Source organism: Elephantulus edwardii, unplaced genomic scaffold (genome assembly GCF_000299155.1).
Source record: "Elephantulus edwardii isolate Elephantulus edwardi_28Jun2011 unplaced genomic scaffold, EleEdw1.0 scaffold00189, whole genome shotgun sequence".
Taxonomy (NCBI): Eukaryota; Metazoa; Chordata; class Mammalia; order Macroscelidea; family Macroscelididae; genus Elephantulus; species Elephantulus edwardii.
Window position 1 is genome coordinate 2,868,502 of NW_006399939.1, and position 16,570 is coordinate 2,885,071.

The 16,570-nt window shown below is 49.8% G+C and overlaps 1 protein-coding gene and 1 pseudogene across 1 annotated transcript; both read right to left on the reverse strand.

The window, feature by feature from the left end:
- Positions 1 to 2,425: 2,425 nt before the first annotated feature.
- Positions 2,426 to 7,881, reverse strand: SLC35C1 (solute carrier family 35 (GDP-fucose transporter), member C1). Its single transcript, XM_006896742.1, has 2 exons — positions 7,341 to 7,881; positions 2,426 to 2,989 (listed from the first exon to the last, which is right to left on the reverse strand). The coding sequence occupies exons 1-2, from the start codon at positions 7,873 to 7,875 to the stop codon at positions 2,430 to 2,432; spliced, it is 1,095 nt and encodes a 364-aa protein (XP_006896804.1). The 5' UTR covers positions 7,876 to 7,881; the 3' UTR covers positions 2,426 to 2,429.
- Positions 7,882 to 14,924: 7,043 nt separating this feature from the next.
- LOC102853799 lies at positions 14,925 to 16,080 on the reverse strand (annotated as a pseudogene).
- Positions 16,081 to 16,570: the final 490 nt, after the last annotated feature.

Here is a 16,570-nt window from a genome sequence, read left to right on the forward strand (position 1 = left end):
CCAATTCCAAGCCACGAGGTGCTCCCCTGCTCCATTTGCACAACAGCCTCCTGGTTTAGGATTGGGTTTCTCATGAGCACAATCAAGTGCTCTGGGATTTCCATTCTTTTCAATGTCAGCCACAACTTGTCATGATCCACACAGTCATGAATATGAATTATGTTGTTGGAAGTGTGGAATTTCCCATGAGCCACCAAAAGAATAGATCTGACGCAGAGAAGTGAAACCAGAGGGATACTCAGAGGCAAGGATGGCAAAACTTTGTCTCACATGTTGTCAGGAGGGGCCAGTCCTTGGAAAGAGACATCATACTGTAAAGGTGGAGGTCAGAGAAAGAGAGGAAGATCCTCAATAAGATGGATTGACACAGTGACTGTAACAATGGGCTCAAGCATGTCAGACTGTGAGGTTAGTGGAGAATAAGGATAAGATCTGTTGTTCTGTGGGTTACTAAGAGTTGTAGTCAACTCAGTGGCACCCTGAACAAGTACATGATGTTACTAAAGTGGTACTATAGGCAACTATGTAATGATGTAATCATCCCCCATGGTGTGCTCAGCCAACAAGGTGTAAAGGGATTAAGGTAGGATGCAATTGAGCTAACCAGGTCACAGTCCTGATTGGATATAAGGGGAATTCCCTGGGGTGTGGTCTATACCACTTTCTGTTTTATAATGAAGAAAGAAAAAGTGAGGAGAGAAGCAGGAACCTTAATACCATCAAGAAAGATGAGCCAGGAGTGGAGCGTGTCCTTTAGGACCAAGGTCCTCACATGGTAAACCTTCTAGACTCAGGAGAAGGTTGACACCAAGACATACGGAGTCCAAGGAATGCCAGGCTTACACAGTGAAAGGAGACAAGGTGCTCCCTCCAAACGAACAGAGAGAAAGTCTTCCTCTACAACACCCTGGATGTGGACATCTAGCCTTCTAAACTGAGGATGAATTTGTTAAAGCCATCCTACTACAGAGGCACTAGATAAGGAAGACATCTTCCCAGTGAGAGGACAGGCTCTTAGCAGGGCTGCCCTCCCTCCCCCAGTCCTGCAGGAACCCTGGTGAGGGCAGGGGTGAGTCTTTGCCCTTTTCACACACATAGCTCCTCCATCAGGCCTCACTCATTAACCCTATCAGTCACTGCCCTCCCTACACTTACACTATACACAGGAAATTGTATGGTTTTTTTATTATTAAATCACAATTCAGGGCACTTAGCTCCCCAGTTCATTAGAAATCATTGTGGGATTGTGAAGGGACCTGGGAGGGAGAAGTGGGGAGGGGAGAAAACCTGCTCTCCCCAGCCCTTCACAATACGGACTAAAAACTTCAGAAATCACCCCGAGGAGTTGGGGTGCAAAATGCCAGGGTTTGACCCCTCTGCTACCCAGAAAGGGCAGGGGGAGTGAAAGGCACCCCTGAGGTCCAGTATGGTGTGGGGATAAGCAGATCCTCAACCTCAGGGAAGAATCCAGATGTTCTTTTATCACAAACAATTGAAATAAAAGAGAGAGAATAAGCAGTGTCCTCATCTTCCCTCACAGGGGACTTGGGCGTAGCCAGGACCAGGTGCAGCTGGGGTGGAAGGCTTCAGGCGTTAAGTGTTCATCAGCTCCAACTGGGGGTGAAGGATGTGGGGAAGGCAGGCCTAACAGCAGCTCCCTGGCTCCACCACCAGGCCATTACCTAAGCCAGGTATCTACGGCAGAGAGAAGCAGGGATGGGGAAGGGTAGTGGTGGTGGTGGTTAGCCCCCTAAAAGAAGTGTGTTTTCTTCTGCTCAGAAGCCAGAATTGTGGGTGGGGTTCAGGCAGAGGGGAAAGGGCACTTTCCCAATATTCATGCCATTCCCAACAGCCCTTACGAATACCAGGGCCAATTATGAGGGGCAATGGATCTTTCCACCTTCTTCCGTGGAGCCTAAAGAGAAAACACCAGTCCATGGGCTCTCTCAGGTCCTGCTGTTGCCCCGGTGCCTGGAAGTGAGATATTCTAGTCTCCTTCAGCCGGCCCATGGTGGGGACCATTCTTGGGTCTCCAGGGTGTCAGAAAGGATTTAACAGCATCATCAGTGTTGCCCCTTAAGGAGTGTAGCCCAGACCCAACCCCAGAGGTGGTGAGGAGGTAGATGGGCTCTGGGAGAGGGCACGAACTGGTGCTCTTCCAGAGACCCTAACTGGCTAGTCCTAAGGGGCCCCCTCTTCCCCAAAGACATAAAAAAAATCCAACCCAAACCCACTCCCATCAAGTCAATCCTCACAGTGACCCTCCTCCCTAAAAGAGGACAAAATCCCAGAAATAGGAAAGGGGTGGAGGGATTTGGCAACTTTCTAGGAAACACTGGATCCTTTTAGCTTCCATCTTCCCATCAGGCCTTTCTGCAGTAGTCCCTGCGGCCACCTCTCTGGGCTCCGAGGGGCAGCCTTCAATGTCCTCACACCCCCAGGAGGCTCTTCTCGTCCTCCTTGGGGCTGGGCTCCTCCTGCACCTTCTTCATCTCCAAGCCCCTGACCCAGGTGTAGGCAGAGGACCCGCCCAGCACCATCAGGTTGCTTGTCCACCAGAGGAAGCTCTTGGTCTCTTCGTAGTAGAGGACAGCCAGCACCGTCTGAGCACAGGCCTTGGCCGTGCCCGACACGTTGTGGGTCAATGGGCTGGTGAACTTGATCTGCAGTCCAGTCACGTAGCCGATGGCAAAGCCAAACAGGCCACCTAGCGTCATCATGCCCCAGAAGTGGGCGCTGCCCAGGTGGGTGAAGGCCAGCAGGGTGTGCAGCTCCCCCAGGAGCAGGAGCAGGGGCAGGAAGAGGACGCAGGCGTTGGCATTATTGTAGAAGGTCAGGCGCCAGATGCTGCCGTCCACCGCCGGGAGCACCTTCTTGGTATAGATGGCGTTGAGGGAGACACAGAGGCTGGCCAGCACCCCAAAGATGGTGCCTACCCAAGACAGGGTGCCCTCTGCTCCCTCCTGGTCCACACCAAGCCAGAAGCCACCTGTGGTGGGAAACAGAAGGATGGGGACGGGGAACAGGAAGGACAGAGGCTTTTGACATCAAAGTTTTTAGCTTGGACAATGTTACCCTTGAGCCCTGCCCCCAATAAATATATACACATATCCAAAGTCTTTACCTACTGTAAGTGCTGGGGAAAGGGCCCACGGCAGGATAAAGGTCTTCACAGGATTTATGTTCAAGCAGTTGGAGGAGGTCATTAAAGCCATGTGCTTCACAGTGATTTGTTTGATTACAGTTGTGATGTGACAGGATCTCTAAAATACACAGTGAGCTAAGAGAATGCCTAACTGGAGACTGTGGAGACCGGGGTCAGGTGGAAGGTGCCCTTTAAAGGAAGCTCTGAATGAGGAAGACTGCTGAGTAATCAGGTGATTTAAGGGCTCCTCGCCTCAACTTCCTCTCCTGAAAAATGGGAGCATACCACATAAATGAGGAGGAACACTGAGGTGAGTTACTGGTGGTCTGAAGTTGTGAGGGTCAGTCACTTTTTCCGAGACATCGACTCTGATGTCATCTCCTTGTTAGAGAGCCTCTCGGGCTCCCCTTTGCCCACTATCAATGCTACAATCCTCAGCATGGCCACGTGGGTTCCCTGTGCTGCTGCCACTCTTCTTTCTAGTCCACAATTTTCCTGGGCTGCCCCTCTCTTCACTCTGGGGGAATTAATGTCCTTGCTCATTTCTGGCACCAGAAACAACACCCTCCTTCCTTCTTCAAGAACAAAACCCACCTCCCCAGGAAGGCTTCTCCTGGTACCCTAGCACCCAGCCCTCTCCTACCTCCCACAGTCTGTGTTTTCTTTCAGAACTCCTTGCTTGCCCTGGGCTCCGTTAGGTGGCTGCTCCTAAGGCTAACCCAGTCTGCTCAGGTAAAGCCAACATTCTCAGAAGACAGGAGCTGAATTTTATACTCGTGGATTCCCCTGTCACAGTCTCCAGCAACACGGGGTTGGGGGAAAAGCAAGGGCTTAGGGAGCTCTGGTGGTCTAGCAGATAGGGAGGTGCACTGCCTGCCAGCCCAAAGGCAGGTGGTGCAAATCCACTAGCTGCTCTGCAGGAGAAAGATGGGCAACCTCCTCTGGTGGAATTCACAGCCTATGAAAACCCACTGGAGGGTCAGCTATGAGTCAGTTCTGTCTTGTCAGGAAGGAGTTTGAGCTATGAGTTTTTGGCGTCAAGGAAGTTTGGGCTCTGTCATGCAGAAACCGAGTGGCCTGGGAAAAGTTCCTGAACCTGACTTCCAATTTCCTTCAACCGTAAAGATCTAGGTCACTTTTTAAATCCCCTAACTCCAAATACTTTACAACCTTTCCACTTTGCAACCTGGATGCTCTTCCAGTGAAGTGAAGATTAGCTCAGGCCCTGTCCCAGCTTCAAGTCTCTCAGTGCCCCCTAACCTCCGCCCATAGGGAGAAGTCCAGACTCAACTTTCTGGGCCTGCATCATGAAGTCAGCTTAACTGGGCAGCCTCGTAACTAGGAACTCATACTGGCCCCTTCTTCCTTCTGCCTAGAACACACTTGAGGCACCTCTTCCAGGAAGCCTGCTTGGACTGTCCCCTCGAATCCTGCATCCCATGTCTCTACCACAGCCACTCGAGCTTAACAGTCATCTACCTTCCATCAATACATTGTTCACGAGCGCTTGGGACTATCTCCAAAGCCAGGCACACAGGGTGGTTGTTGAATATATCTTACCGTGGAGATTGTACATTGCTATGGTGCTAAAAGATATGCCACTCATGTTTCAAAAAGCAGCAGGACCACTTATGGTGGATCAGCTTTAACGGGGCTTCTGGTGTCCTAGCGGTAGGGAGCAGCACCGGCAACCCAGAGGCCTGTGGTCTGTAACCATCAGTGGCTCCTCAGGAGAAAGACGGGCAAACTCCTCCTGCGTGATTTACTGTCTCTGAAAACCTGCTGGAAGGTCAGCTCTGAATCAATTCCAACTCGAAAACATAGAACATGGCTTTGACAAGCACTGTGGCATTTGGACAAGAACAAACTGGGAGGAGGGTAGAGAGAATAGTGCAACAATGAATGAGTGGAAGCCCAAAATCTCTGTAAATGTTTATGAAAATTAATAAAATATAATTATAGAAAAAAAAAAAAAGAAAACATAGAACAACAACAAGGAAGAAAGAGCTGGCGACTAACTTCCAAAAGCCAGCCAGTGAAAGCCCTGGATACGACAGAATATTACCTGACAGAGTGCTGGAAGATGAGTCCTATACAAAGGAAGTTACTCAAAATACACAGAGGACGTGCAGAGATACCCTCGAATCTACCATCTACCATCCAGGCTCCTCCCCTGAGGGAGGGACAGCCAGAGGAGGAAGAGGAGCACCACCTTTTTTCTACTTTACATATGGCTGCTGACTGACAGCAACCAGCAACCACACGGGCAGCACAGGAGTAAAACCAGCTACATGCTGGGCACTCAGAAAGCAGTCTGTTTCTCTTGGGCATAGCAGGTGCCCCATGCTTGCTATGTGGAGGTGCTGCATGGCACTCTCTTTGACCCAGAAGAGGCTGAAGCCTCAAGGTTCCAGATCCCAGAGGAACGCTCAGCCAGAAGAAACTTGGGAAGGTACCATACGCCTTTGGTGGCGGGGAGAGGAGGCCTGGAGGCCTCACCTGTCCAGTCCCATCTTCCCCACAGGGAGGGAAGTGAGCCAGGTCCCAGGTGCCTCACGGGGGCCCAGCAGCTGGCTGTGTATTCTCTGAAGCTATCTCACCATCGACTCCTTTGATTACTTCTCGGACTTGGGCCCACTTTCCCCAGTGACCTCACCTTCTGGCCTGTAAATTGTCCTATGCAGAGAGAGGGCTTAGCAGGACTGAAGTGGAGACCTCCATCCAGCATTAGAGAAGAGCATAAAAGTGAAGCTGGGGGAATCTAGTTCCAGCTTCCCTGAGGCAAAGGGAGTGTCTGGGCAGCTCCTAGACTTGTCCGGTCCCACCCAGACTTCCCTCTGAGCAGTCTTAGATCCAGCAGAAATACTGTCCAGGACCCACAGCCGGGGATGGGATTCTTCAGTCAGAGCCTTCAGCTGGGGCTCTGAGCCACTATGAACAATATGTAGGCCAAACTCTATCATGGCACCAAGGAAAACCTGAACAGAGTCCATTCTGGGACAACAGAGCTGTGGGGCACCCTGTGAGAATGGGGTGCTGGGTGTTGTCCACTCTAGAGAGCTGCCTAATAAAACATTCTATGTTGATGGGAATGTTCTGTGGCTACAGAATCAGGTTATACCATCTGCAAATGAGGACCCCCCCCCCTGTTTCATTTCATTCTAACTAATGTATATATAAATAGCCTGTGGTAGTTCTGGGAAAAAAACCGAGTTAGAAGTATGGCCCAGGAGTCTGGTTGACCTGGACCATTTCGTAGCTGTGTGACTCTTGGGAAGTGACTTGGCCTCTCTGAGCCTCTGCTCTCATTTGTGAAGCTGAGACGGTCACAGGGAGGCCATGACCCAAGGGACCTCTCAGGAACAAGGAAGATGCTGATGTGATTTGCACAGAGCCATCGTTGGTGGTTATATTTCCTGAAGGTCCAGCTGAAGAAGGCCATTAAGACCTGTCATCGCACAGGCCTGGAGACTGTCTCAGGCATTATCATCCTGAGCCAGCAGGTCAAAGGGTGTATGAAAGAAAAGTTAAATGGTCTTCTAGAAAGAGCACTGGGTGGCAAGAGGGGCACTTGGGCACTTGAGAGGCAGTAGAGTGTAGAGGTCTAGTATGTGAACTGGGGAATCAGAAAAGCTCGAGTTCCAATCCCAATTCTACCACTTAATAGCTGTGTGACTTTAAACAAGTTATCTAACCATCCTGGGCTGTCTTCGTTTTTCTTCTGTACCATGGGGATTATAAACATGCATCTTTATGGAATTAGCTGAGTTCATAAGGGTCTACACCTGGCACATTTTCAGCACTAAATCAATGTTAGCTGCATTTGCTACTGATGTTGCTGCTGTTATTATTACAGCAATGGTGGAGTTTCTAACTTGCTAAGAGACTTTCACATATACACAACAAAAACACACACAATCTCATCGAGTCAGAAATGGCTCATAGTGACCCTCCAGCAGTTTTTCAGAGGAGGAGACCGCTCATCTTTTTCCTGAGGAGTTGGGGGATTCGAACTGCCGGAGAGGCACCACCTTTGGGCCAGCACTGTGACTCCCTATGGCCTAGGCCACCAGAGATCTCTCAGGTGACCTTATGCTAGTCATTCAAGTTCTTCATATGGCTGCGGCACCAAGACAGCCAGGACAGAGAAAGTCCCCAAGCCCACCCCCTTCCCCTGGGTGCAGGGCTGGCTCACCGATGATGATCCCGCAGGTAAGCAGGGCGTAGAAGGAGGTGGTCTGCCTGAGTAGCAGGTAGGAGAGCAGCACGTTGAACACGGTGGTGAGCGAGCGGCCCACGTTGTAGAATGCCACTCCGACATACTTGAGGCAGAGGTTGTTGAAGGTGATCATGCCAATGAAGACGACGGACAGGGGCAGGACACTGCGGGCCACTTTCAGGTCCAGGCGCAGTGTAGGGAAGTCCACAGAGCCCGGGCAGCAGGCGGCCAGCGTGCTGAGACCCTTACACAGCACCGCGGTGACCAGGCACTGGTAGAAAGTGACGAAGATGGGGGTGTCCAGGCGCAGGGTGGGGCTGTCCAGCAGGTACTTGTTCAGGAACACCATGGAGATGGAGGTGACCCAGTACAGGGAGACCACGAGTGCGATCTGGAGTGCCCGCAGCAGGAAGGGCTTCTCCTCACTGTTCCCTTCGTCTCCCGAAGGCTCTGAGGTCCCCATCAGCGCCATATGCAGGATCCTGGACCGCTTCAGAGGGGCCCTGTTCATTGTAGCAGGGAGTTACCACGCTATCGGAACCTCGTATTCCTCGTGGTGACTTCTGCTTTCCGCAGCCCTCAATTTTCATACGGGGGAGGCTGGGATGCCTCTCCACAGTTCTCCTTTGGGCGCAAATGCGCGACCCCTCCCCAGCTAGCTTCCACCCTGAGCGGGGGCGCATGAGACAAGGCACCGGGAAGATGTGGGGGTGGGCTACGGTGGTGGAGCCGCGGCAGCGAAGGACGTCAGGGAGAAGGCTCCGGGGCCCAGCGGGGAGGGGACAGGATGGAAGAAGTGCAGGGAGACCCGGCAGGGGGTGGAAGGGAGGGCGAAGGGGTGAGAACAAGGCGGAGGAGTAGTGTGGGGGTGCAAGGGGGGATCCGCAGGAAGGGGAAGGCGTGCGGGAGCTGAATGGAGGGAGGACGGAAGGAGGGTTGCTAGGGGATCAGAGGGGCTCAGGGCGGGGGTCCAAAGGACGCAGGACCGATCACACCTCAAGCCCATGCCGCGCCAGGACAACCCTGGAACCACAGGACATTCAAGGCCACCTCCCCCCGCAAGGCGGGCCCAAGGACTCATTTCCTGACACGCCCCGACCCCTTAAAGGGCCCGCAAGCCCTGCGTCACTCTTAAAGATATAGTCCCGAAAAAAACGGAATTGGGGAGAAGGCGCGCATCCGGTCTGGCCGCCCGCGGCTGGGCTTTGCGCGCTCCCCGCCCGCACAGGGTTGGGAGTCTGAGCGACCGCGGGAGATTTTTCTGGGTGCTTGTGCCGCGACCTCCTTCCTGGGAAGGCTCTAACCCCCCTCCCCAGTCCACTCTCAGCTCCATCTTCAGATTTTACCAGGCTTGGCTAAGGGGCAAGGGGTACCCCGGACCGGCCGGGTCCCCCGAGGCTGAGCAATAATTATTCAGCTCTTTCGGCTTCCCCAAGCCCAAGATCAGTTGTCTTTCAGAACCCTGCTGCAAACCATAGCTCCCCACCCCCCTCAAGCCCATTCTCACTGCCCGCAAGTCTGTTTCCCAAGCCCGAGACCCCATCCCCCCGCCCGGGTCAGCGTTCCCAGAAGCGGGAGGCCGCACCGCCCCTTCCAGACCTCAACGTGTCCGCCCTGACCTCCAAGACCCTCCCAGTGGCCCAGATCCGGGTCAAAGAATGCAGCGCCCACCCACCCCCTGCTTCATCTCCGGTCCCACTTCATTGCCCTCGTACCCTGCCTGGCCCTGCCTCCATCCCGGCCCCGACCCCTCGCTCCCGAGCCAACCCTGCGCTCACCTCCTGCTCTGCGCCGCCGGCCTGCACCTCCCCGCTCCGCACCTGCAGCCGCGGTTTCTAGGGGCCGCGCCCTGAGAGAAAGACTTCCTGATTCCCGCGCGCGCCGCGTCAGCAGCCCCAGCCAGCTCCCACGTGGGCGCAGGCTAACCTGCTGGACGTGGGGACTGGGACCCTTCTCCTTCTAAGGCCACTTGGCCCCCTCCCTGCACCCCAGCCTTCTAGGGGTCCCCTGCTCCAGTTACCGCAGCATGCACGTCCCAGGACTTGGCTGCATCCCTGGCCCGCGCACACACTGGCTGCGCTTCGAAAGTGTGCGTGAGGAAGGCCTTGGGTTCTTTCCAACAGCGGGGGGTGCAGGGCCCCTCTCCCCCTTCCGAGGGATTGAGGGACTGAACTCATTCACCAGCCCTTGGTCAGTCACTCAACCGGCGTCTAGGACGCCGTTCTCTCTCAGCTGTTCTCACTCGAGCCTCAACCTTGGGCCGAGTACTCTTTCTCTTGGGACCTGAGTTCCATTCCCTGTGAACCAGGAACTGATTTATAAAAACCAGCGGGACCAAAGTGAGCTCTAGTAGAGTAATGGCAAGGAATTGCACTGCCAACCTAAAGACTGGAAGTTCGAAAGCCACCAGTTGCTCCTCTGCCGAAAGATGGGCAAGCTCCTCCCATCTGATTAACTGTCTCTGAAAACCTGCTGAAGAGTCAGCAATAAGTCGGCTCCGACTTGATGGTACACAGCAACAGCAGGACAAAACTCCATGGTGGCGTAGTGAGTTACCTTTTGGGCTACTAAATGGAAGATTAGCAGTTCTAGTCTACCAGTTGCTCAGTTGGAGAAAGAAGACAGTCTGGGTGGGGGGTGAGGTGGGGTGCGGTGATTGGATCACCATAAGTCAGAATCAACTCAGGTAGTGTGGATTGGGGTTTGAGTTTTGGAATGTGGTGTTGTTATGTGCCGTCAAGTCGTTTGTGACTCATAGCGACCCTATGTACAACAGCCCTAAACCCTGCTCTATCCTGTGCCAATCGCGTTGCCTCTGACACACCCATCCCGATTACCCCAGTCACTGAATCAATCCACCTCATAGAGGGTCTTCCCCTCCTGCGCTGTCCCTCCACTCTACCCAGCATGATGTCCCTCTCCAAAGACCTGTCTCTCCTTGCAACATGTCCAAAGTATGTCAAACGAAGCCCCAGAATCCTTGCCTCCAAGGAGTAGCCTGGTTTAACCCTCTCTAGGATGAATCTGTTTGTTTTCTTGGCAGTCCATGGTACATTCAATACTCTTCTCCAGCACTAGTGCGAAAATCTTGGATGGCAATTTTGAAAGTAGATTGCCAGGTCCAGAAGTGTGTTAGAGGAAAGGCCTGGCTAACTACTAAAAAAGACAAAAAAACAACCAAAAAAACAAACCAGTCATTGAAAATCCCATGGTGCACAGTTCTCTGAAACACATGGGTCTCCAGGAGTGTGTGGTGATAACTGGTTTGGGTTCATTTGAGGTGGGAGTGGTGAGGCCGGATAGATTAAGGGTGGGATGTAAAACATCTGGGGTTTGCTTTAAAATAGTACTCACTGGAGAGAGAGAAACAAGATAGGCAATATGTTAATTGTTGAAGCTGGGTGCCAGGGCCTTGGGGCTCATTATACTAGTCTCTGCTTTTTTGGTACATTTGAAAATTTCCAGAATAAGAAAATAAAACCTATGCAATGTATTTTAGCCTCACCTGCTAACTACACAGCCTTGAACTTGGCTTCCCACAGTTCTTTCAAGGCCTGTGAGGAAATGATAACTCTAAAACAGGAGGAATTCTCCAGAACAAACTCTACTTCAACTCCTAGCCTCTTCCATCAGGCCCTGGGGTACCCACACTCTTCCATCCTTTTTAAGCCTCCCACCTCTCCAAATTCTTTTCTCTATTTTGTATCACGTATTCAACGCTTGTTGCTCTTGAATTGAATTGATGCATAGCTGACTCTCCAGCAGGTTTTCTGAGGGAGTAGATTGCCCATTTCTTCCCTTGGAGCCGCTTATGCAACCATCAGAAAACTGGGTTAGCAGAGCATTTCCCTAAGGATTAGGCCACTAGAGCTCCCTAGTTATGTTGTTGTGTGCCATTGAATTGACTATGACTAATAGCATCCCTATCCTGAGCCAACCTCACCATCTTCAACACATGTGGCCCCATTACCATAGTCACTATGTCAGTCCATCTCATCCAGGGTCTTCCTCTTCTATGCTCTTCTTTCCTTCTAAGCATGATGTCCTTCTCCAAGGACTGGTCCTTCCTGGTGACATGCGCAGAGTATGTGTGATAGAGTTTCAAAATCTTTGCCTCCAAGAAGAAATCTGGTTTCATCCTTTCCATGAGAGACTGTTTATTCTTTTGTCAGTCCGTGGTATGTTCAATACTCTTCTCCAGCACCATAACACAAAGGCATCGATTCTTCTGTCATCCTTTGTCATTGCTCAACTAACTCTCAGATGCAAGTTGTTGTTGTTGTTGATTGCCATTGAGTCAAGCGCAACTCATAGCGACCCTATGAACAAAAGACCCAATGCCTTTCAATCACTATAGTAATTTCTCTAAGTTCATAGAGTTTACAGAGGCATGCGGTTTAGGAAGTGGATGCCACTCCTGCTTCCAAATCTGTTTTACAACTGGGAGCTCCACCAAACACTGTCCACATTGGAAAACCATGATGGTATTTGATACCCCAATGGCACAATGGCATAGCCAACCCAGATTAGTTCATACAGCACGCTGACAAAGTGATACACAAAGTGGAAGAGTGTTCCTCTTGAGCCTTTGGCCAAGGGTGGAGGTCTGCTCGAAGGTGTGGCTTTAAATTCCCCTTAGTGTGAGGGGATGGGACTGCAGGCCAGGGCCTGGAGCCTCCACTCTGGGAGTTTGGCTGCTAGCAACATTTTGATGGCAGTCACATCGATCATGTCAGGGAATTTTTTGGGGTGGTTTTTGATGTGTGTTACTGCTAGCATCTTGATAGTCTCAGATGGTTAGAAAGCAATTCTAAAGATCATGACTTGGATCAGGCACACGTAATTGCTCTTTAGCACACTAGAGAGGTCCCTGACATCAGATTTTCCCCAGAGCAACTCTTCTTTTGATTTCCTGACTACTGATGCCAAGGGTGTTGATTATGGATCTGAGCAAGATGAAAATTCAATTTAAAAAAAAATTAAAAAAAAAAGAAAATTCAATTTTTCTTCATCTATCATGATGCTGCATATTAGTCCAGTGATGAGGATTTTTGTTTTCCTGATTTTCTGTATTGAAAGCTAAAGTCCTTGATTTCCTGCAGCAGGTGCATCAAGTCCTCCTCAGCTTCTGCAAGCAAGGTTATATAATCTGCATAATGCAATTTATTTATGAGTCTTACTCCAACCCTGATGCTGCATTCTTTTTCATAAAGTTCAGCCTCTCAAGTATCTGTTCAACATATAGATTGAAAAGGTATGGAGAAAGGATACATTACTGATGAATTCCTTTCTTGAATTTGAACTGTGCAGTGTCCCCTGGCTCCATTTGGACAACAGCTTCTTGGTCTAGCTGTATGTTTCACATGAGCATAATCAAGTATTCTGGGATTCCCATTCTTCTCAATGTTAGCCCCAATTTGTTGTGATCCATATAGTCAAATGCCTTTGCATGGTTGATAAGACAAAAATAGACACCCTTCTGATATTCTGCTTTCAGGAAGATACATCAGCAATAACATCCCTAGGGCCATGGCCTCTTCTAAACCCAGATTGTATTCTGGCAGTTCTCTGTCAATGTACTGTCCTAGTAATTTTTGGGTAATCTTCAGTGAGATTTTGCTCACATGTGATATTAATAATATTTTATAATTTCCACATTTTTGGGGATCACTTTTTAAAAAAATGGGAACAAATATGGATCTTTTACAGTCTGTTGGCCAGCTGTCCTCTAGGTTTCTTGGCACAACCTGATGAATACATCCAGACCTACATCTGTTTGATGAAATATGTCAATTGGTATTCCATCAATTCCTGAGGCCTTTTTTTCCTTTCTTCCTCAATTCCTTCAGAGCAGCTTGAACACCATCCTTTATTACCATTAATTCTTAATCCTATGCTACTTCCTGAAATGGTTCTGTGTCAGCCAATTCTTTTTGGTACAGTGACTGTGTATTCTATCTTCTTTTGATGCATCCTGTATCATTCAAGATTTTGCCTATAGCATCTTTCAGGTTGCTGTGATGCTAAACCTTGTGCCATTGGGGTGTCAAATGTCATAGTGGTTATCCATGGTGGAGAGTGTTTGGGGTGTTTGGTGGAGCTCCCAGTGTAAGACAGGTTTGGAAGCAGGAGTGGCATCCACTTCATAAACAATATGCCTCTGGAAACTCTATGAAATTTGATAAATGACAATGGTTATAGAAAAGCTTTCTATGAGTTGTGCTCAACTCTAGAGCAATTAACAACAACAACAACATCTTTCAGTAATGCAACTCAAGGCTTGAATTTGTTCTTCAGTTCCTTCAGCTTGAGAAATTCTGAGCAAGCTCTTCCCTTTTGATTTTCTGACTCCAGCTCTTTGCACATTTCATTATAGTACTTTGCTTTGTCTTCCCAAGCTGCCCTTTGTAATCTTCTTTTCAACTCTTTAACTTTATCATTTCTTCTCTTTGTTTGGCTTCTTGGCATAATAGTGCAATATCCAACGCCCTTTGCGGACATCTATTTTGATCTTCTTTTGGACTTTTTGCTTTCTTTGTGGATGATACCCTTCATATTGTCCCATAGCTAATCTTGTCTTTGTTTATTAGTATTTAATGTCTTAAACCTGTTTCTGAGATGGTTTTTCAATTCAAGTGGAATAGACTCAGGGTTGTATTTTGGGTTTTGTGTGCTGTACTTCCCTGGGAAAGTGTGGGGAGTGTGGGGACTATCAAGACTTTAGTTAAGAGGTCAGGAGAGAAACTCATGGCTAAGTGTCCTCTTGACCTGTGGTCCTCACAGCTTTTATTTTAGAAGTTTTACAAGCAGAGAAGCATGTTAATTAGACTCACAAGATAAGATGCTGCTTATTGCTTCTTATCTTATTTACTGTCTTGTTTACAAGACCACATCTATATCAGAAGGCAAGTCAGTGGAAGAATTAAGGTTTTGCTAGTATCGCAAACATCCATAAAATAGAGTATCATTTTCCCCCTTTGATTACATTCTTTAGATTACAATTTAGGCAGCTCCGCCTTGGTCAGCTTAACCCCTACACTGTGGATTTGTTTAATTTTCTTTAATTTAAATTTGAGCTTGCATATGAGTAGTTGGTGGTCTATTCCACAGTCAGCACCTGGCCTGGTTTTCACAGCTGATAATGAGCTTCCCTAACTATTCCTTCAGCAGATTTAATCAATCTGATTCCTGTGTAGTAGTCCATCAGGTGAGATCCACGTGTATAGTCATTTGTACTTTTTTTTCTTCACATTTAGCATTTTTAAAAATTTTCTAGCAGATGATTTACATACCTGCCCCCCTTCCTTTAGGTCAGTATAGCACTTTTCCAATATCAATTGTTTAAAGAGAAGCTTTGGTCAAAAATGGAATGAAACAGGCCAAGGGGATAAATCTTTGCTGCTTTTAAAATATCAACATTTTTACAATTCTATTCTCACAAACCTCACACGCATGCACACACAGGAGCACCTGCATGGTCGTATTTTTAGTGTTTCTTGCGGTCGGGGAGGCAGGCAGCTGCAGCTGGTCCTGCTGGCTATGCTGGCTCAGTCTCCAGCTTCACATTATTCAGAGGCCCTGGATGGAACACTCCAAGGTCTTGAAATCCCAAATTGTCATGGCTCCATCGAAGCCAGTAGTGCGGAATTTGGGACAGTCTTGCTTGTCCACCTCCTAAATGGACGCCCGAGTGATGCTATTCCAATGCAGCGTCTCCAAAGCCGTGTTGTGGTCCTCCAAGGTGGTGGCCCCCTTGTCCCTGTGGCGGAAGCGCTCCGTGGCCCACATGTTGTGCTCGAGGCTCTGTTTTCGGAATGTCCAGTTTGGAGACAAAGGTCAAGAAGCCACGGTCATTATAGTTGAAGAGCATCGGGCAGCAGTCATGACCAGCGGCCACGACGCTGTTCTCCGACACAAATGACACGCTCAGGAGGGGCAGGGACTCCGTCTTAAGAGTGGAGACCTGCGCACTCTTGGAGGCCTGGACTCCGGACACGGTGCTGTCATGGCTGACCCAGGCCGGGCGGCTCCCGCTGGCCGAGATGCCGACCCCGCGGACCCAGCCCCCCTCCGTGCCACTGCCACCAAACTCGGACATCAGCTGGCCAAAAGGCATCTTGCTGCCCCCTGGCGTCCTGGCTGGCTTTTCATCCACTTCTTTAATGCAGGCAGAAAGCACCCTGCACTTGAGGTCGCAGGAGCCTGTCGCCAGCAGAACGTTGTTGGGATGCCATCCACGCTGAGGACCGTGGAGCAGACGGGCTTTGCTGACCCACCAGTCATTTTCGGATTAGAAGTGGAAGATGGAGATGAGCCGGGCCCCGCTGTCCACGGCGGGCTTGTTCTCCAGTGGGGTCCACTCCACTAACGTGGATCACCTGGGTGGGCTTCCAGACGCCATCCTTCTGACTCCAGACGTAGACACTGCGGACTGGCCCACAGATGGTCATGCGCTCTCTCCTGGGTGTCCAGTCAAGGCCTGGGATGTGTCTGTTGTGCTCCTTGAACTCATGAGCTTTCTTTCACCCACTGGCTCCCGTTCTACTTGTAGATGTGGACTTCATGATTATTGGGGCTCAGGGCAATCTGGGTGCGATCCAGATTCCAGGCGTGGCACGTGATAGGCTCGAGCAAAAACTGATGCAGGAACATTCTTCTTAGTGTTCTCAGAGGATAAAAAGCTGGGAATCAGGGCTGTCCGGGCGGGCTTGGAGCGGAGAAGTCCTAGCCTCTGGTCAGTCGAAGAGAACAGGCTGCGCTGGGGCGGGAGGAAGATGGGGGCTGGGAGGCAGTCATTTGTATTTTTAATAAAAGATATTTGTGATGAAGAAATCATTGATTGTACAAAATTCTTTCTAGCTCCAGCCTCATTTCTGTCACCAAGCCCATAGTTTCTGACAGTGGTCCTTCTTAATAGTTCCCAACTTTTGCATGCCAGTCACCAATAATTATAGATGCAGTTAAAATAACTCCTGAGGGAAAAGCAGAGTGTGGTACAATGATTTAAGGAATAAGGCCCTTCCGTCTGTAGCCTTCCATTTGTGTAATTCTAGCCTTTTTGTCTATGCTTAAGACCTCCTTCAAGGAATTATGTATTATACTATGGAGATAGTAGGATTACAAGCTCCACCCTACAAGCATTACCCCAGCCTCCACCCTAGTCCGGGGGTGTGGTTTTTAGTCCTGAGATCCTAGATAAAGGAATA